Below are 22,624 nucleotides of genomic sequence, written 5' to 3' on the forward strand. Positions count from 1 at the left end.
TGTTAACTGCCCATTGCCAGTCATGTCATCTCGTTCTATCGCAAAGAATCGCCATTTGATTAGAGCGAGAGCAAAAACGGAAATGGATAGTTAACAGTGTCGGCCACACTGTTAACTATCCATTTCCGTGTGTGTACATCGACATTTAAAGTATTGGTATACAAAACAAGCCAACTTACAAACAACGTATGAATTTAGAAAAACAACTTAAACATTTTCGGTCAAAACACAACAACCAATAGAATAAAACAAGAACAGAATGTTCACAGCCTGCTGTTTATTTTAAGGGAATGTTTTATGCCTACACATTATTCTTGTTGTAGATTTTACTTAACTTAAGCAAACTACATATTGGATCTATCAATAGAAAGGAAGACAGGCACAAAAACAACTTACTAGCTAATGTCATTATCGTATACCTACGTAACTAAATAATAAAATTATAATACTTCATTCTTAAACCTACATGAGGATGTTTAACAAAAGTGGCGCGAATAAATATTGAGATACTCAAATCTCCACATAAAATAAACGTCATTTCTTTAAAGGTCTGATCAAATTGATAATCTTACTTGAATTAAAAAATGTATTACACAACTGCATTATCAAGTGAAATAGTGGCACGGCAAAAGTTACTCTCATTTCCTGTGTAATAAAGGACTACGTGCACACACACAGTATGTATACAAGTGTACATTAGTGTATATTAGTGCACTTGTATACATACTTCGATTCCTTTAGACTGAAGTTTAAATTACAATTTGCACACGATTGGAGTATAAAAATCGTATCAAATATATGCAATTTTGTGTGCGAATTGCAAATCTAACGGTTCAGATCTCCATATAAAATAAATAACTGACAGATATTGGGATGTATAGTCAAGTCTAAGTTAGTTTAATAAACAATATGAAAGATTATCTATTATTTACTGATTGCGAATTAAAAATCAATGTTTAGTTTATTTAAAAAATATTTCCGTTACAAGATTAGATTATAGTTGTCAAAATATATGTAAATACGCAACCCGAATTGCCAAAGTACGACGGAATTATATTGTGGCGTAACAATGATAACCTTTAGTATCCAAGAACACTAGGAAATCGTGTAACAATTCAGATTAATCGATTCTGTGTTTTCATAGATCTTGGTTTTTTCAAGTTCAATATTAAGGAAGATTTGACAATAAACAATTAAGGCCCGATTCGACCAAACTTTTATCCGAGAATAACTCCTGGTATAACTGGCACATTGACAGTTTCAGTATGGGAAATATGTCAAAATGTCGAATGACTGACGATTTATTCTGAGATTAATATTATTTTTTACTCTTGTTTGATCGAGTCCACCCTAACTTAAATTTAGCACTACACTCTTACCGAGCAGTAGGAGATTCTAAATAATCAAGTCACAAATAATAACAACAATGGCATACAGTCATATTCAAAATCAATATTGTAAAAATATGGCCAAATTTTTTTTACAGAGTTTTAACCAATTAAAGTAAACAAAAACCATACGACATGAACTTGANAAAAATCAACGACATGAACTTGACTGTATACCAATAACAAAATATAAATGCATACCAACATCTAATAATAGTTTCTATTGCACTTAAAATAAGATTCAATACTAAACGACAATAGATCAGATAATTGCAGATATGGCACGTAGGTAGAAACTGACTTACTGCAGCAGAGTTTTGTTGCGAAGGTTTTGGGCGGCTTGGAATGTGTTTTGCATGAGCATTGCAACTGTCATCGGGCCAACACCACCGGGCACCGGAGTGACTGCACCGGCGACTTTTTTCACTTCTGTAGACAAAAAACGGGTCAGCTTTGCACAGTAATTAGTTTCTTAGTACAAACTAGACTTTAAAACAAAGCAGAGGATAAGAATAAAATTTTATTCATAATATTTATTAGGTAGGTACTCTTTAATTTCATAGCTAACAAGTTTCATAGTTAACAAAAATCTGGAAAAACTTAAAGGTCTAACTAAAAAACTTACCTTCATAGTCAACATCACCAACGAGCTTGGTGTTTCCGACCTCGTCTGTCACTCTTGTGATGCCAACGTCGATCACCGTGGCACCTGGCTTCACCATATCTGCTTTGATAAGACTGGGAATACCTGTTGATTAAATAGTAAATAAATACACTGTATTAATTCACTCGCCTACAAATAAACATAGGTGCATAAAATTAAAATAAATATTCTATTACTTATTAATAAAGACCTCTTTTTTAGGACAGATCAAGAAAGAATATTCGCTGTCAGCGGGATTCGAACCCACTACTACGGCTGGGATAGCTGTCTCCGAGAACCAATGGCAACTACAGAACTACGATTACAGCCAGGTGAGTTATGTTTACATACAGAAAAGTAAGAAGTTATTAATAGAAAAAGTGGCCTTTCCTGAAAAAATATGACCTAGTGTCAATTATTTAAAAAATATTAGAAGGTACTGTAGTTTAATACTTTACCTGTAGCTGTGACAATGATGTCAGCATTACGGCAATAGAAGTCCAGTTTTTCCTTCGGTGTGTAGCGGTGACATATCGTGACGGTAGCATCCATTCCCAGGCCACTGTCGTGCTTCTTGTCAGAATGCAGCATCATGGCAATCGGCATCCCAACATTCTTTGACCGACCAACGACGACAGCGTTGCGGCCGAATGTCTCAATTTTGAATCTGCAAAAAAGTAGGTAAAGAACTATTGTTTCCACTGTAGCTACTTAGTCTTTGGTTTATTTTTGTACCTAAGTTTACTTTACATTTTATTTAGAAACACAGACCTTTTATAATTAATTTATACGTTTTTAATGAGTCCATTAATTACTTCTTACTGATAAACATGTAATTTTAAAAATGTTACTTTAATGAATTTTAAACTAAGGATGACATTGAATAAACAATAAGGTGAGACAAAAAGTAAATTACCTTTTGAGCATCTCAATAACAGCAAGGGCAGTGGCAGGCACAATAGTCGGCATATCCAAGCTCAGTTGTCCAACGTTGATGATATGGAAGCCATCAACATCCTTTTCCGGAGCCACAGTGTTGCAAACCTTCCTTTCATCCATAGATTGAGGCACAGGTAGTTGGACTAATATACCATCTATGGCTTCATCAGCGTTTAGCGCTTGGATCGCTTCAATCAACGCTGCTTCAGACATAGTTTCTTCATACTTGATAGTTGCAGCGTCAATGCCAACATACTTGGCCGCTGCTACTTTGTTACGGACGTAGGTGTGGCTGGCCGGGTCATCTCCAACTATTATGCAGCGCAGACTTGGTGCCCGGTGGCCAAGATTCACCCAGTTTTCGATTTTTGTTTTCAACTCATCCTTCACATCTTTGGCCAGGGCCTTCCCATCCAGGATCTGGGCCATTATCCTGACAACAAAAATTAAGGCATTAACTATTTGAATTGATTTTGTAAAGCTAGGTGTTTACAAAAATATTTACAACTGAGAAAACACAGTTACTACACAAACAAAAGCTTTGGTGTAGCCAAAACCACAACATTGAAACACATGAATAAATAAAGTGTCAAAATATACAACAGGTGCGATTAGAAAAACAAATAAATCACACATCTAATAATAATCAGCCACAATAGGTAAGCGTACAAATCACGTCTTTTTATTAATTTACCTGGCCGAGCCCAAGGAATCAATGTACGTGTGACTTCTCATCGTGGATTTCAGAAACGAACTGAATACATACTGGCAAAGGATTTGCCTCATCGCCTACTGTTGACGTACATAGTTCATTAGGTCACGCAAGACAAACAACTCGTTTTAAACGTTTGATAACAGCATGGAGTAATTTTTTGCAGTAAATGTCTGGTTCATATTGCTTTTAATTGGCTTAAAATGACATATTTAATAGGGTTATAGGTTCAAACTATATCAACATAGGTGAAGGTACGATCTGCTTTTAACCAGTGTAAAACGTGATAAAAGAGTCTTTCACTGGTTATTTCCAGTTTTAAATATCTCATAATGAGTAAGAAATAAAAGAATGTGTAAATAAGTTCTTTACTTGTTTTTACTCATTACCAATATTGATCAATAACATTTTTAGTCTGGCTCTAATAAGTGAATATAAATACATACCTTCTTAATTTCTGTTTTTATAATTATATTTTAACTAAGGTACTAANGATAAAGTATTGAATAATACTGAAATTGGATTTTGTTTACAAGTAGGTATTCAACGGTAAAAAGTTAAAGAAAAAAGAAGTAAAATTAGACTGCGTTGAAAATCTAAAGAAGATAAAGTTGGCACCGAAGCAAAAATGCCTGACTGTGAACTATATCGGAGCACTTTCACACAGTGAATGTGCATTGTATAGGTGTTAGGCCTCAGTCTTTGTTCGAAGGATATAGGTAATCACAGGAAATCATCAACCAATGTGTTTCAAACGACAGTAAAAACATCCTTATTTGCACCAAACAACAAAGAGTAACAACTAGAAGTTTTCGTGGCAATATTTCGTTGTTTTTCTCGTAATTATTGCATCATATTGAGCCTAAATTGACGTAGTTGACTACTTGTTTTATTCCTAAGTTATTTTTAATTAATCGTTATCAAATTCTACGTATTATCATGTACGTGTCTTTCAAATTAAAATATTTGTCTATATGTTACTAAGAAACAGTTTTCGTCAGCCTATTGCGAACAATTTTTTTATAATTAGCAAAAATCTCATAGGTGTAAGGTTACTTTAAATTACTTACGTATTTAGCTTTGTTGAAGAGTAACTTTTAATATAATCACAAATAATAAGTTTCTCTGTATGTTTTAGTAACTTTAATGTAATTTTACGATTAGTTTTATGTAATAAATAAATTAATTAAAACTATTTCGCAACTTCTAACCTCGCTACGTAAACTTTTTTGACGTTTTGGGTTTTGACAGGTGTAAGAAAGGTGGTGCGTGATGCGCATGCGTGTTGCGTTTTGTTTCTTAGCAAAATTTCAATAGTTTTTCGTAGGAATTCCTTGTAATAATTTGTGAAAATGACGGAGACTCCGTAATTTACTCCAAATAAACAATTAATACATAGTTCTACGTATTTATTGGCATCAAATAATTATTCCAATAACGTGATTACGTCAACCACAAAGGGTTGATTCTGCTGCTCTAAGCATCAATTTTGCAATACGAATGCTGGTAGAATAACCAGTGTTATTATTCGTTAATACGGTTGAAGATCAGGAATTAAAATCTAGAATTATATGACGGAAAATGTGCGCACCCACGTGCTAGAGTAGTAAAATCACGCCTCTTCTGCGTGAGCGCGCGTAAGTGGGCGCGGTTGTGACGCGGAGGTTATCCCGATGTCCAGTGTCAATGTTTCGACACAACAGTAATTAGCGTAGAGATATGCAATAACAACATCTTGTTTCAAAGACGTCATTTTAAGGCGTGAGTACAATAAATAATTACGTAAATTCCAATCATTTAGAATTAACCAGAAGCTAAAAATTATAGTAGAGTATGTAGATAGGCATGATTTTTATGGCAGGCAATGTTAGATAACGCACGAATTTTAAAATATGTATTTAAACAGTTGGACTATTAAAAGGAAAAGGAAAAGGCTGCCCACCGTCCCATCTAGGCTTCATGGGGAGTGCAGGTCAAATCCTTCGTTTGCCTTTGATAAATTGGATACCTATTAGGTACCTAAATGACTGATGATGACTTCTCGAATCTCGTCATCTCAGTGCAGAATCAGTAGGTACCTAAAGTACACTGCAGCACTATCCTACCACGCTGACTTGAAGTCAGCTTAAGTTGTGACTCAAGTCATAGGTAAGTTATTAAAAAAAGTGCTTTTTAATAATGTGTTCTAAGTTTTATACAGTATTGCAGATCACCTTATCATTTTGCTATCGCACTCTACTTACCCCCCGCGATCGCGTTAAAATAACACAAATGACCACAATAATAGCATTAGTAATTATAATCAAACTTACATGTTTTATGTATGAGGCACCGTGCACACTTGCCTTGATGTCAGGGAAATGACTTTTATATGCATTTTATCGATGCTTTTTATCAGATAGTACGTAAATTGGAGCGATGCGGTTTCGATGTGGAGAGCCATGATAAGATTTGTAGGTTGAAAACAATGTTTGGCGTGAGAATAATTAATCATAATGTTATTAAAACAATTTATATTCAAAACAATGTTACCTACATATTATTTCACTTAGGTACACCTACCTAATTAGTTACAACAAAATGGTAAATTCATCATCATCATCATCACTTCAGCCATAGGACGTCCACTGCTGAACATAGGCCTCCCCTAATGCTTTCCACGTTGATCCGTAGCGGCATGCATACAGCGCTTCCCTGCTACCTTTACGATGTCGTCGGTCCACCTGGTACCATTACCATTAAATTATTGCGCACGCGTACCTATACGCACCAATGGTAAATTATATATTATTCTCAAAAATTTATTAAGTACCTAAGTACCTATTTCCGGAAGCATTTTCTATTTAGAATTCATTTGGAAAGGTTTGTTTAGGTTTTAGGTATTTTCAATTCTTATTTACTTAATCTGACAAGAAAAATTGAACCTGAGACCTGAGAGCTACGTTCACTAATCTATCGATCCATGAATATTATTCGTCGTTAGAGATCACATAATTATGTTGATTTAGTCCTGAAACGACCAGGCCTTTAAAACTATAGCAGGCCTACTTACTTTCATAGTCAGCAGGTAACTTATTTTTAGTTAATTAGGTATCTAATCTGCGTCAGAGCAGAGTGTCTGCGTCGAAATATCAGTTTCGTCAAAAGAAAAATACATTCTAAAAAGTCCCGTTAATACGATACATTAACAATTTAACTTTATCTGTTTTTTCCAAAAAAAAACTGTTTATTAAAATTCAGAGAAAATTTTGTTTAAGAACTTTAAATATTTTTGTAATTTCAAACACAACAGCGCGTAAAGCATCAAAGTATCTGAAACTTCTGAAGAATCAAAATTTAATATAATTTTTTCTCTGTTTTCGGGTAGTCTTCAATCCCGCAAGTTTGACGAAGTTGCTTCCCACTCAGATGGCTAATATTCAATTAAAACTTTTTAATTTCTCTCGAACCCTAGCAATATTTTTTGTTTACGCGCACCGTGCTCGAAAATAAACATTATGAAATCCCAAATATGTTATTTAGAAGTCGCTTAAGAATATAAACACTTTGAAAAGGTGCTGGGTATTTAAGATGTAACTTTTTTAGGAATATTATTGTTTTTTTACTTTTAAAGTACTTCAATGGACTTTTTAATTTAACTTAAAACGAATCTATAGTTTAAGACAAAATTTTATTGTACCTGCCTTCATTTTAGCCTTTCGTCTTTCCCTGGGTTAGGTAAGCAGCTTTTGTTGACGTTGTCGCAGTGACAGTACCTAGTCATAAAGTAGGTTATCTATAGTCTGGTCGCCGAGCACGTAGAATTTTGTCCAATGACCCCAAGCTACATAACCTTATCGCTCGCGCGTAATTATTTACAACTTTTACAGACTCTACCAATGGTATCTACCTACTAGGTACGCGTTCTGCATAGATTTAGGCCCCATTCAATCGATGTGATTGGAATTTGGAAACATTTGCAAGGAACCATGAAGTACCGTATTATTAGCTAAATCAGCCTAAGCTGGTATAATTATAATCTTGTTATGACCTTTTATCTTATCACATGGCCTAGGTGAATAACATTGCCTATACTTGACCTTTAGATAATATTTAGATTCTTAATGTGCATAGTAACTAGATCGTAAATAAGAGCTATATCCTGTATAAAATATTAAACAATAATAATAAGATAGCGGCCTAAACTATTTCGGAAACGTATTTTTGAATCATTCGAATTCCAAATTTCATACGAAACCGCACAAAATTTTATTGCATGACGAATCTTTTTACAGATTCAAATGTCTTCATTACAAAATGTTTTATATTCTAAGAGAGATCATTACATGGTGTTTGTTGTTATGTGCAACAGACTTTTGACTGGAGTTTTTCCATGTCAAACAAATTCAAATAAAAGTATTTTCAGGAATCACATCAACTGTACGGTAGGTAGGTACGATTGGTACTGGTCTAGAGCAAACCAAGACCACCTACATACCTTTAGGTAGGTAGGTACTATTACAAGTCATCGAACCTAAACCTACGTCAAAGCCTAAGATAAGTCCTTCACCTTTCGACCGTAGCACCCATTGTAGCATCCATCAATAACGAATACAAATCGGTACCATTTTACAGTCATTAATCATGTTCAATCATTTTATTGTTCGTTATAATAACTTACTTAGTCGTTTGTTTATTTACTGATTAATACCTTAAAGCACTTTGTACATTTGTATACATATAGTTGTATATCTCCGAGTGGTCAGTTGCAGTACAACAAACTGTCACTGTAAAAATAAAAGATGGCGTGGTCGAAGTTGGAGTCTGCACGCATAGCAGACGGTCTGCGCATAGGTGGAACATGTCGGGAAAGGCCTCGCTACACCGGCTCCCACCTATGCTTAGCGAGACGGAGATGGTGGATTTTTAGTGGGTAGGCCCCTCCCTTCTGGAGGGGAGAGTCCCACATAACCCGCCGCCTGACCACAGTGGCGGGTATGCAACTCAATGCATTTTACCACCGAAAAAAAAAGGACCTTAACCACGGCAGTCCAGTTTTGCGGGACCCAGTAATGCAGGATTCCGTAAAACTGTCGTGTGAACAAGCAATTAGTGTTTATTGAATTGAAATTTGAAGTTTTGAACGGATCGGTTTTAGCGGGATATTGCAAAAGGGATGTAGAACACGTAGGTACCTACTACTAAACGGAATCCTGTAAAAAAGAGTTCCTGCAAAAAAATGGGTCGTCTCCGTGTGGAAGAGCCCTAGTCTATCGCTTTCAACCTCAATCAATCAATAACAATATTGATCATTGTTGTGTTTCGGCAGTTGAAGGTTAGATAGCAAGTTCCTCTGTGGTTTTTTACCCGACTGCACCAGAAGGAGGGTTATGTTATTTACGGGACAGGAGGTAAACGATGTTGGGGACGTGGTTGGGGATTTCAGGTGAAGCTTGTATTCACCTTCGGCCTGATCAGCATTTTCCATCAAATAAGATGCGAGCCAAGAGATTCTCCGTAAAAAAACTTATTTTCGTTTAGACTGACGTCCAATTCATGCGTCCAACAAATTAAAAAAAAACTAGTTCTATAGTAGGCCATCTATCATTCACCTATTATATCAGTAGGTCTATATAAAATCTTACTCTATTTTAACAAGCAAGGTAGGTAGTTATCAAGAAAGGCCAGTGAATCAATATCCAACATGCTATAGACTTTATTACTAGGCTTGCGTGTCTCACCAACCTTACACGAAAGGGTGCAAATGATGAACTGTTATTATCATGGTACACCATCTATCAGTAGATAAAAACTTGGTAACTGCCGTGACCTATAATCGAGTAATCACTATTAGGGGTCGACTACAAAATCATTTCGATTTATTGATTGTTTTTGAGAGAGAGAGAGAGAGAGAGAGATAGTTTCTCTCTCTCTCTTACGCTTACCCCCTTACTAATAAAAAGTTGCAAGCTTGTTGAACACTGTTTTAAATTGACATTTCCATACTAAACGTCATTTTAAAACACTGTTCAACGAGTGTGTAATTTTTATTAGTAAGGGGGTAAATTATGCCTTTAGCTTGTGTAAATAAGTCCTGAAATAGTCAAGTCAAAATTTCTTTATTTGTTTAGACTAATAAATAGTTCTTACAAATCGTCATTTTGCTCTTAAGGAGCCTCTACATGTCTCATAATCTTTTTACCCTACCAGCGCTTCGAGACCAAAATTTGGCAAGTGCTGAGAAGAAGCGCCGCAACAAACTCAGTCACCACTGTCTGCCGGTTAATATAAATAAATAGAAAAAGCAGTAGTAGGTACATTTGATTCAGGAGCAGTTCACTGAATTTACCACGCATTCTTGTATGATGTATCTTATAAGAATGGGTATACAAAATTGCGTCAATACTTAAACATACTGAAAACATTAGCTAATTAACATCATCATCATTTTAGGCATTGGACGTCTCCTGCTGAACATAGGCCTCCTCCAATGATTTCCAGACTTTACATATTCTAACTTGATAGAGATGATAAATAGAGACCCAATGGATCACAGTATGTGAAAAATGTGTATTTAATAATAAAGATAACCATTTTGGTTTTTAACATTTAATTTAGGTACATACAAAAGAATCGCATTACGAAGCCATGCAACATAGTATGCGTATAGGCTTAATGTGAATTTCGTACGATGCTTTTAAAAAGCTTTTTGTAGTGGCAACCAAAAATACGAGCGTTATTTAGTTGTAAGGCAGCGCTAAGCGGTTTTTAATGTCATCCTCTGGGCAATAAACGCTTTATATCGAGCGATGCTGGAGTAGGGAACCGTGATCACTTGGAAGGGGATGTAGTTTTAGTGTTCATTAAAGGTTTGGAGTGTTTAATTACTGTCGTTATTGAAACAAAACAGGTGTAGGTCGGTTTAGCACGTCTATTTCAAAGCCAACATCATATTTATGATTATGTATGTATAATATCTATGAAATAAAGTTTTAAGGTCCCATTTATTGTTTGTAAAGAGATTTGTCAGTGAATGTTTATTGCATCACGAAAGATACTTTAAAGCGTTTTAAGGACAAGACTAACACTATTAAAAATTAAACCTATAAAACCTTATTTAAAATCTCAACTAGCTTTTTTTCTCTTACATTCTATTTTTAAAATTACCTGTCTCCTGTAGATATTCATAATTCAAGCCAAACAAAACATAATCGCTGATCACGATTCTCTTTTTTTTCTTCGACAAACGATCATCGATATTTAATTTTAAAACTATAACATCGTCCACCAAGAAGTTTTAACCCCTGTTCGAAAAATATTCACAACTATTCAAAACTTTTTATTGCGGATCAAAAGTCAGTAAATGTGAAGCGGAACAAAAGACAAGTGCTTAGTCGCGGCCCATCAAGTTTTACTGCACCGGCAATCGATCATCGCCCTTGTTTCATAGCCTTTTACCTTTCAATGATGGGGTCATGTAATTTTCATAGCAATTCGAAAGTTCAATTCTGTTAAGTAGGTACCTACATGGAACAAACAAATTGAGGTATTTTTCAGAAAGAAAACCTTGCGGACTGTGGGATCGTTTAAAAAGTACGTAACAAAAAGAATCTCTTTAACCCCTCGTGGTTTAATCTAAGTATGATTTTGTTACGTGTGGTTTCACCACAATAGTCAAGTCCATCGTCCGGGATCGAACCCGCGTTCCTCAGGTCACATCGCTAGTGCGACACCTTCACCTTTCGTAGCCTTTCAAAAAGTAGATATTATTTTAATTTAGAAAGAAAGAAAGATACATTTATTACAATGGATATCACACAAATACAGGCAATTACATACATGACAGTGGCACATAATAATGGAAGAAGAAAAGACATAAAAACAGTAGTTAGTAAACATTTTAGTTAGGTACTCCGTAAATTACATAATATAAAACATAAAGAAAAACGTTCAACGAAAGTATGCGGCAGTTGCTCGTTTAAAAAATTGCAACCGTTTCAAATTCCAATTTCAAAACAGACTAAGTATTCTCGGACCATTCCCGCCGATCAAGAGTCGCCAGTGTCAAACCGAACAAAAGACGAGCGCCTGGTCGCGGCCCATCAAGTTTTACTGCACCGGCAATCGATCATCGCCCTTGTTTCTTTGCTCTTGCCTCCCAACGCTCTTCGGGGACATTTTTAGCAATTTATTCGAACGTTTTTTTAAAACGAAACGTATTTTGTTATACGAAACGCAAACACTCGAGACAAATACACTTTTTTGTGGATTTAGGGTGATGCATTTAGATAGGTATGTCAAGTAAACTTCTTTTTAAGTTTGATTATATAACGTACGAATTTCGTTTCATAAAAATACAAAATATAGTAATTTGGGCCTGATCTGAATTCGCTATTTAATTTTTTATCGACTTGTCTTTTACTTTGAGTTTCGAATGTTGTTCCAACCGTACTGTCAAAAGAACCGTTAAAGCGAAATGCCTTTTATAAATTAGAATATTATTCACCGCTCGCAAAAAGGGGTTAACTTTAAAATTTCCAAAATTAATTCATCATTCGACATTCCGCCTTTTTTCTGCGTTAACAAGTTTTCTTAATTAGTCGTTTCAAGAGTTCTTCATGGAGTATCCGAAGAGTGTTTTAATTTGTTCCCGTATTCATTAAACGTTCTTTTGTGAGTTGTTGATCTTTAATTTGTCGTAACCAAAGTTAGGTACTTTGGTTACGACTGCGACTTGCGATCACACACAATGAAAAGGTAGTATTTTAAAGCAAATTAAAAAAAAACTGTGGCAAAGCCATCGAATTGAACCTTTAATCATAATTAAACTTCCTTTGGCGTTGTTTCACGAAAATTGCATGGGTAGGTAGAGGTATTATTTCCATGGAAGGTTGTTTTTAATTGTTTAAATATCAAGGAAAAACATCTGCATGTACCTATCTACATGAATGTGTAACAATGATAGTCTTGTTAGATTTGTTAAGATAGGTAAATTGGTTTACAAAAGTATTAAAATTCTTTGTAGGAAAATATAGCGGTCTGAGAGAAAGCACAATCTTAATATGCAACTATTTACGTATTATAACTTTTAATTAAAAAGAAAACACTGTGTTTCATACCAGTGGCACCTACTTAGTGCCTACAGTATTGCCAATTATTTCTTATACTATTTACATTGTAGCAGTATGCCCAAACTTCCCTAACTCCCATATCCAAAATGTAAGGAGGTCCTTTATTATTCTTTACCGCAAATTGGAAGCACATACTGGCAAGTTTAGTTGTTTGCGGGTATTTGAAAAAGTTTCGGCATGAATATGTGAGTGGCTAGACCGTTGAACATGTAAATAACTTTATCTAATGCCACTAATGCTGAACAAGTTAGCTTGCATGCTATTTCATTTTTTTTAAGAATGGAGTTCATTCTTGGATTTTTAGTGGTGCTGCCATGATGGAAACCGGGCCTTACACGGCCCCATCTAGTCCCGAACTAAGCAAAGCTTGATTATTATTACCTACCAGGTAACGGATTTAAATACTTCAATACTTTTTTGTATTAATATACAGGGTGGAATTTTGTAATGCCACCTGGAGGAAAAGTAATCTTAATATTGTAGATAGAATTTTTTTCTCAAAGAAAACATTCCTTTATTTTTTAAAAGAAATAGAACTGCATTCAAAGATTTTCAAAAATTTGCTTGCCACACCCGGGAATCGAACCAACTAAAGTCTGTTAAAAATGACACCCTGTATTTTTATTACATCGATCGTTATGGTTAAGTATAAGGATGAAATCTCTCTAACAAACTTGATAAATCAAATGAAAGGAAAACCATGAAATCTTAAATTATTTTGATTATGTTACAGAAAATCGTATGGTATGGTAGTGAATTTAAAAAAAAAATCGAAAATTATTGAAAGCAGTTCTCTTTCTTTTAAAAAATAAAGGAATGTTTTCTTTCAGTAAAATTTTCTATCTAAAGTATAAAGAGTACTTTTCCTCCAGGTGGCATTACAAAATTCCACCCTGTATACTCTTACATAATTTAGGTAGGTACACATACAGATAAAGATTTATATTATGTATTTTTGGACACATGTTTCCTGTGTGATTTCACAGAGTAAAATAAGACCACTCCCACTCCTGTACCACTTTGGATGCCTTAAGAGCCTACTACAGAAAAAGATATTTGAACATTTCTAAGGCCCTGATCAGTTTCAACCCTTTCAAATGAGTCATCTTTAAAACAAAGTCCTAAGTGCTTATTTGCAAACTTATCTGGTTATAACGTTAAGTAAAGCTGACGTTAATAAATGCCAAACGATTTTCATTTTGTATTCACAGTTTTTCAACTCCGCGCGGTCCGGAGTTATTGCCTGTTTTTCTTTAGAAGCCGGTGAAATCTGAACTTTTCTTATAAGTGTAGAACTGAAGTTTCTCGGCAGGAATTAATACATTGTTTATTCAAGTCTTTCCGCCCGTGTTGCTGCAATCTTCGAGAAAACTAATCAGCCAGTCGACTGCTCTAACGACAAGGGTGGGCAGTCGTTGAGATGACAGCGCGAAAATCGTCGGCATCCACTAATTATGACCCTTATGTACCACTATATTGACAAAGTTCTCCGTCTTCGTACGCGATATTGGAAATGCATCTACCATCGGCTGATCTGACATTAGGCGTAGTCTGGCTTTGATATATATATTTGATATTAACTGTATTACCTTGACAATCAGTTCAAAATTGATTAAGTACTAGAAAATTATTTGACAGACGATTTCTACTCTCGTCAAATGCATTTGAATTAGCCCACAGGTTATTTTATGTTCCATTGTTTCTCGTGGTTTGTTAGAGGTGGAAGTTAGTTTTGCTTTGTAAGTTTAGGTTTGAATAGTTTGAGCTAAAAGAAAATGTTTGCACAATGAGCTCTAAGTAGGTAAAATAAGTAAAGTTTCTTTTGTAAGTTATTGTACGTGGTGGCGGGGTTTGAACCTGAGTTCTCGAATTAACTAGTCCGATATTGGCTATTCAGCTTAGAGTAGAGTTCGTTCGTTCATTTCAGCCGAATGACGTCCGCTGCTGGACAAAGGCCTCCCCCAAGGATTTCCACAAAGACCGGCGTCTTACGCCGCCCGCATATCCAGGCACCTCCCGCGACCTTCACCAGATCGTCGGTCCACCTAGTGGAGTCCACCTAGAGTAGAGTATCATAGATAATATCAATAAGTTAATTTTAGACACCGAAAGTCTTATCGGACTTTACGTGATCAAAATCACTTGATTTATTTTAAGACCTTTGCAGCATTAAAATAAATTTTCAGATCCTTTAGAGATGATTCGTTCCCCATTCAGACTTTCATCCCTTTTTTACTCCTTTCAAGATTTATTTTTGTGACAAAAGGTACGAGTAGTCTTACATAAAGATCCTGTACCTCTAGCATGAACAACTTTCGTCTTCGAATCGTTTGCATATTCGACAAAATTCGACACTCAACCTTCGAATTAAACGATAACGTGACAATTTCGATTCTCAAAATAAGTTTCGTTCAACCATTTCCCATACTAAGTTCACTTTACGACACGTTCATAAGGGCACTGTTGTAGTTTTCGTACTAAATCTTTTGATGGCAATTCGAGTACGCAAACGATTCGAACTCGAAAGTTTTTCGTGCTAGCCGTACTGTTTCGTTTCCTACAAAAAGTAATTAAAATTGGATAATAACCTTAGTTTAAAATATTAAGAGCCATTTCACAAAAATATTCCGCGCGAATTTAGGTAAAAACTGTCAACGCAACGTCAAAAGAGTAAAAAGAACGCTGAAATNCAATTTGAACGATTATTTTTTTGTTGAATAGGTACTATCAAAAGGGTGGTTTCATGCGAATTTGAAGAAAATATTTCACCCCCAAGGGTGGAAAATTGGGGATGAACTTTTTTATACGCAATATTTTTAATTTTTAGTATTTTTTTGTGTTCACGCATTAGAAGTCGGTTTTATTTTTTTAAAAAGTTAATTATTTCAGAAAGAAAACCTACTTAGTTAAAAAAAGAATCTTGTTAACCCCTTGTGGATAGGTAAATAAATAATATGTTTGTGTTGCAAATGGTATATAATAGTCCAGTGGCGGCGGGGATCGAACCAGCCTTCTTAGGATCACGAGTCCGACACCTTCACGTTCAGCTATAAGTAGTCGCTATAAAAAGTATTTATGTACCATCGGTAAACTATACTCTACAATAAAACGTTCAACCATCCAACGCGGCAATTGCTCCTTTAAAAAATTGCAACCGTTTCAAATTCCAATTTCAAAACAGACTATTCTCGGACCATTCCCGCCGATCAAGAGTCGCCAGTGTCAAACCGAACAAAAGACGAGCGCCTGGTCGCGGCCCATCAAGTTTTACTGCACCGGCAATCGATCATCGCCCTTGTTTCTTTGCCCTCGCCTCCCAACGCTCTTCGGGGACATTTTTCGCAATTTATTGGAACGTTTTTTTAAAACGAAACGTATTTTGTTAAACGAAACGCAAACACTCGAGACAAATACACTTTTTTGTGGATTTAGGGTGATGCATTTAGATGGGTATGTCAAGTAAACTTCTTTTTAAGTTTGATTATATAACGTACGAATTTCGTTTCATAAAAATACAAAATATGATAATTTGGGCCTGATCTGAATTCGCTTATTTATAGTTCATTCAACTTATGATGGTGATTTAGACAGATAAAACGTTTCGTTTTATGATTCTAACTTTCTACGAATAAAAATATTGAGTTGTAAAAATCAATTACTTTTGTGTGTTTTCATCCTTCCAAAATATCAATCACTAATCTTTCTCAATTAACCTTAACAAGAATTTCTAATTATTTATTAGTTTATTATTTAGAAAAAATTGTTAAAAAATATTAAATGAATTGCTTCTGCGTTAGTCGGAACTTTTGCTCATAGGGATGGGACATAAACAATCGCAATAAATCAGTAATCGGCATGGTGGTCATCTTACCATCGAATCACGATTATTATCTCAGGCAGGTCAAAGCTAAGTCAGTACGTGTGCGTTTGCCTTTGATGACGGTTTTGTTTTATGCGATTTCTCCACGTATTGTTTGTTATTGTTATTTTGATGTTTTATTGAATAAAATGCATTTATTTAATTCTTTGTGATTTATTTTGTATCACTAAGAATATTCACGTTTATTCCATTTCCAGATAGTTCAAATTCATAGATATAATTTTGATCAAGATTTAAAAATCAAACAAATAAATGGCGATTAGATTTCTATAGAAAATATTCTCGATTCTAAAAAATATCGATTAGGTTTATAAGGAGCGCCTCACTAAATAGATCTTACGCTGAATGGACTATAATTTTTTACCGACTTGTCTTTTACTTTAACTTTCGAATGTTGTTCCAACCGTACTGTCAAAAGAACCGTTAAAGCGAAATGCCTTTCATAAATTAGAATATTATTCACCGCTCGCAAAAAGGGGTTAACTTAAAAATTTCCAAAATTAATTCATCATTCGACATTCCGCCTTTTTTCTGCGTTAACAAGTTTTCTTAATTAGTCGTTTCAAGAGTTCTTCATGGAGTGCCCGAAGAGTGTTTTAATTTGTTCCCGTATTCATTAAACGTTCTTTTGTGAGTTGTTGATCTTTAATTTGTCGTAACCAAAGTACCTAGCGATCACACGCAATGAAAAGGTAGTATTTTAAAGCAAATTAAAAAAAAACTGTGGCAAAGGCATCGAATTGAACCTTTAATCATAATTAAACTTCCTTTGGCGTTGTTTCACGAAAATTGGGTAGGTAGAGGTATTATTTCCATGGAAGGTTGTTTTTAATTGTTTAAATATCAAGGAAAAACATCTACATGAATTTGTAACAATGATAAGTAGTCTTGTTAGATTTGTTAAGATAGGTAAATTGGTTTACAAAAGTATTAAAATTCTTTGTAGGAAAATATAGCGGTCTGAGAGAAAGCACAATCTTAATAGATAAGTAACTATTTACGTATTATAACTTTTAATTAAAAAGAAAACACTGTGTTTCATACCAGTGGCACCTACTTAGTGCCTACAGTGTTGCCAATTATTTCTTATACTATTTACATTGTAGCAGTATGCCCAAACTTCCCTAACTCCCATATCCAAAATGTACGGAGGTCCTTTATTATTCTTTACCGCAAATTGGAAGCACATACTGGCAAGTTTAGTAGTTTGGGGGTATTTGAAAAAGTTTCGGCATGAATATGTGAGTGGCTAGACCGTTGAACCTGTAAATAACTCTATCTAATAATGAACAAGTTAGCTTGCATGTTTTCATTAAGTTGCAATAATGGAGTAAATTTTTGAACTTTTACACGGCCCCATCTAGGCTGCCCAAAACTAAAAATAGGTAACTTGAACAATGGGTTATCAGGTGACGGTGATAAAACTTGCAATACTTTTTGTTTTAAATACGTCATACATACTCGTATAAATAGCACAAATCTAGAATACTTAATACAAACATTATAATCATGGAAATAAAATTAAATGTTATTCTGGAAGAGTAAAAGACTGCCAGTCTTTCCGTAAATGGTGTAAAAGGCGAATAAGGGACAAAATTCGAGAACTTAGACTTCTCCTAAGCAGACAGACAGTGGGACGATTGTAAGGCTGTAAGCCCAAATCAATCCTCCTTGTTCCTGCACTCAAATTTGGCAAGGATCGAACCAGTATCTTAGCTTTCAATTGTTTATTTGTCTATATTAATATGTTTAAGGCTCTAGTCAGTTTAAATTGTTTCAAAAATAGGTTACCTTTAAAATAATTAAAGACCAAAGTGCTTATTTGCAAACTTATCCGGTTATAACGTTAAGTAAAGCTGACGTTAATAAATGCCAAACGATTTTCATTTTGTATTCACAGTTTTTCAACTCCGCGCGGTCCGGAGTTATTGCCTGTTTTTCTTTAGAAGCCGGTGAAATCTGAACTTTTCTTATAAGTGGAGAAACTGAAGTTTCTCGGCAGGAATTAATACATTGTTTATTCAAGTCTTTCCGCCCGTGTTGCTGCAATCTTCGAGAAAACTGATCAGGTTATTTTATGTTCCATTGTTTCTCGTGGTTTGTTAGAGGTGGAAGTTAGTTTTGCTTTGTAAGTTTAGGTTTGAATAGTTTGAGCTAAAAGAAAATGTTTGCACAATGAGCTCTAAGTTTGTAAAATAAGTAACTTAAGTAAAGTTTCTTTTTTAAGAACATTTCACGTGGTGGCGGGGTTCGAACCCGAGTTCTCAAATTAACTAGTCCGATATTGGCTATTCTGCTTAGAGTAGAGTTCGTTCGTTAATTTCAGCCGAATGACGTCCGCTGCTGGACAAAGGCCTCCCCTAAGGATTTCCACGAAGACCGGCGTCCTGCGCCGCCCGCATATCCAGGCACCTCCCGCGACCTTCACCAGATCGTCGGTCCACCTAGTGGAGTCCACCTAGAGTAGAGTATCTTAATGATAATATCAATAAGTTAATTTTAGTCACAGAAAGTCTTATCGCACTTTACGTGATCAAAATCACTTGATTTATTTTAAGACCTTTGCAGCATTAAAATAAATTTTCAGATCGTTTAGAGATGATTCGTTCCCCATTCCGACTTTCATCCCTTTTTCACTCCTTTCAAGATTTATTTTTGTGACAAAAGGTACGAGTAGTCTTACATAAAGGTCCTATTTCGTTTCCTACAAAAAGTAATTAAAATTGGATTATAACACCTTAGATTAAAAACATTAAATAAATTTTCACATTTTTAAACGAGCGACAGTACGAGTATGTGGTTTGATAGAATTAACAAATCAAGTTTTAAAAACTTTATCGTATTTTCCGAATTGAAAAAGGCATTTGCATATAGTTCACATTAATGTTTTTTGTATTAAAATATTCTGATAACGAAAGTGTTATTTCGATATAAATGCAAATGTTTAAATTCAGGCGATTGTTTAATATCTTTATGGATGAGGTTTTAATAGAAAAAGTGCGTATAAAATCTTTCATTTCGATTAAAATTCATAAGAAGAGGTAGGCACTTATCATCATCATCATCATTTCAGCCATAGGACGTCCACTGCTGAACATTGGCTTCCCCCAATGATTTCCAGAATGACCAGTTGATAGCGGTCTGCATCCAGCGCCTTCCTGCTACCTTTCTGAGGTCGTTGGTCCACCTTGTTGAGTCCTACGCTGCGCTTTCCGGTACGTGGGCTCCACTCCCAGAACCTTATAATTTTATTGAATTATCTGTAGTTTTTAGTTAATGAATTTATGTTACCTGTCTACTTACTTATTTGCAAATTTTGCAATACTTACTCGACAGTGTCGTCAACCTGATGATCGCAGATCGCCGCAGACTGCAGACTACCGCATTCTTTTGTTTTCCTACCGTTTCAGTTCTCACCACGCACTGTCATAGTCACAAGCAAGTGACAGGACCTTACCTTACTCGCCAGAGGCGCCAACTGTGAGAAAACCCTCATCACCCAAAAAAAACATCCATATTTCAACGGATTAGAAAACAGTCCATCCAAAAAAAAAAAGATTTCAGTAAAGAAATAAATTCCGTATAGAAAAATCTCTCCGTTACAATAAATTCGATTATAGGTATACCCGAATTTTCAGCGCTAGTACGGTCCACCAACAAACAAAGGGATTCGCAGTTTGGCTTTTTGAAATCTGATAACTTGGACATAAAGCTTTGAAATGCTATACCATTGAAGAACTAATAGAAGTAAAAGTGCGATTAGAAACAGAATACTTGGCTCTGTGTGCCTATGCTTGGTTAAAAAATAAAAAATGCAGTGTGTGTTAGATCCTGATCAGTGTAAAGGTGAATTCTGATTTAGCAAGTATGAGATTCAACTTTGAAATAGAAAATCTTACTTTTTAACAATGTGGAGGAGCTTTTTGTTGATATAGCAAAAAGTTTAAGATGTCGTAGGTGAATTTTCGGTATTAATTTTTTCCATCGTGTGAGACACAAAGGCTGAATCATATTGAAGAACTGCTACCTGCATCAGTTTTTATCCCATCTGGGAGTAGAACCAAGGAAATCCAGTATGAAAGTATCCACTTGAACCCACAAATCAGGGGTTCTTCGCAAAAATCTCAGTAACACATTTTGTAAAATAAATAAATTCATAGCAAATCTCGCCCGCAGTATCAAAATTCAGAAATCAGGTTACTATGTGCCCTTCCCCTAACTTCACGAGCTCCAAATTCCGCCAGTGACGTCAAAGCCGAATCGTATCGGACCCCTGATAGGTATTCGTACATTTGATTAATCAACCATCAGATAGAAGATTTGAATCGACGATTCCCTGATGTAATACAGCTATTTGATTTTCGTGTATGGCTTATATTTGTGTAAAGACGAAGGTATTAAGTTATTAAGGTATCTTAGCACTGTGACTTTTTGGGTTTTGTAAATACGGATTAATTTGCAATAAATTCTTCTATTGTGATGTTTAAAAATGTCAATTTAATAATAGTGCATCAATTTTGGCCCCATACAGTGCTTATATTTAGTGGTTCGTCCTAAAGATCCTGACAAAAAATATTTGCAGCCATCTTACTGCATGTCACGTTTTTGTTTTGTTGCTCTGAGTTTTAAAAGCTTAACAGAAAAACTTGGCCAAAAATCTGATTTGGAGAAATTCAAACTCTACATGTTCCATAACTACACGAATACTTGGTTCTGTAGTCTGTACTACTCACTTACTAAATCTATCAACACACAGCTCAAACTCCTGAAAGGTACAACATATAATATGACGTAGGCATCAGCTAAGAAAGGATTTGCCAAAATTCACCCCTTAAGGGGATGAAAGGGGACGAAAAACGCGAGCAAAACCATGGGTAAAAGCTAACCAAAAATAGACTGAATAATTGGGAACCTTAACACACGGCAGATTACAGCTCCCGTAAGATCTGGTCCAGTGAGCCGGCATCGCGACTAATGTTACCAACTGGATGCCTCTCATGGGTTTTTTCTTTTATTTGAGCACCTGGTCTGAACGCAATGTAATTGCGTACAGAATATCCAATACTGATTGTTTTTTGTCAAAAAGTGTCAAGGTTTAATATTCTCATTTTTGAGCACCTGGTGTATTTGGATACAGAAAATCCGACACTGGTTATTAGAACGTGTCAATTCGTCATCAGGATCACTCTTGGTCTCTACACTCTCGTGACAAAAACACGATCTTCTTTAATTTATGAGCTAGTTCTAAAGACTCATATAATAATTGTTAAGAAAAAATAAAATTTTAATAATATTTTTAGGCTCAGCATTTATCACATAAAAAAAGATGGGACTCAGTGACCACCAGGGCCTTCAATAATGTTTTTCATGATATTTTTTGTCCTAAATAAGAATTGGGCCTGCTGAATTAAATTTGTTGTTCTCCTTGCGAGGGTTCTACAAAAGCGGCGTGTGCTAATGCGTGTCATGAGTTTACACACTCTACCGCCCTTTGTATTACATGCAGATTATAAAATTACTACGCGTAAACGAAGCTTCAAAAAATAAATACCTGTAAAGAGGAAATGCGAGATTTTTTTGCGAATCGGATGATAGTCTTCTCTTAACAGTCAAATCTTGGATAATTGAGAGACGTTGAAATATAAAAACACTTCATTCTGACCCTGAAAACATTTTTTTTTTATTATACGTGTAGCTATGCTAAGAAGAACTATAGGGGAGTCGCATCGCAAACATAAAAAGAATGTCAATTTGAATTGGAATCTTCTGTGCCAATTATATGAGACATAATTTTTGGAAATCTTTGAATGCAATTTTCTTTATTTTATAAAAAAAAACCGGCCAAGTGCGAGTCGGACTCGCACACCGAGGGTTCCGCCGTAAAAACGTAGCGGTTTACAATTTATGACGTATTAAATCAAATTACATACTAGATATATAGTTCATTGGCAA

General features: G+C 35.2%; 1 protein-coding gene across 3 annotated transcripts; it reads right to left on the reverse strand.

Moving 5' to 3' along the window:
• Window positions 1–1,535: 1,535 nt before the first annotated feature.
• Window positions 1,536–6,057, reverse strand: Nmdmc (NAD-dependent methylenetetrahydrofolate dehydrogenase). Of its 3 annotated transcripts, XM_028300168.1 has the most exons (6): window positions 4,753–4,928; window positions 3,665–3,762; window positions 2,948–3,403; window positions 2,490–2,698; window positions 2,014–2,136; window positions 1,536–1,817 (listed from the first exon to the last, which is right to left on the reverse strand). In XM_028300168.1, the coding sequence occupies exons 2-6, from the start codon at window positions 3,754–3,756 to the stop codon at window positions 1,690–1,692; spliced, it is 1,008 nt and encodes a 335-aa protein (XP_028155969.1). In that variant the 5' UTR covers window positions 3,757–3,762; window positions 4,753–4,928; the 3' UTR covers window positions 1,536–1,689. The 3 variants fall into 3 exon arrangements, with proteins under 3 accessions (XP_028155969.1, XP_028155970.1, XP_028155971.1); XM_028300169.1 differs by lacking the exons at window positions 3,665–3,762; window positions 4,753–4,928 and adding an exon at window positions 5,995–6,057; XM_028300170.1 differs by lacking the exon at window positions 3,665–3,762 and having other exon boundaries at window positions 4,753–4,929.
• Window positions 6,058–22,624: the final 16,567 nt, after the last annotated feature.

Source organism: Ostrinia furnacalis, unplaced genomic scaffold (assembly GCF_004193835.3).
Source record: "Ostrinia furnacalis isolate ACB-3 unplaced genomic scaffold, ASM419383v2 OfSCF0696, whole genome shotgun sequence".
NCBI classification, from domain to species: domain Eukaryota; kingdom Metazoa; phylum Arthropoda; class Insecta; order Lepidoptera; family Crambidae; genus Ostrinia; species Ostrinia furnacalis.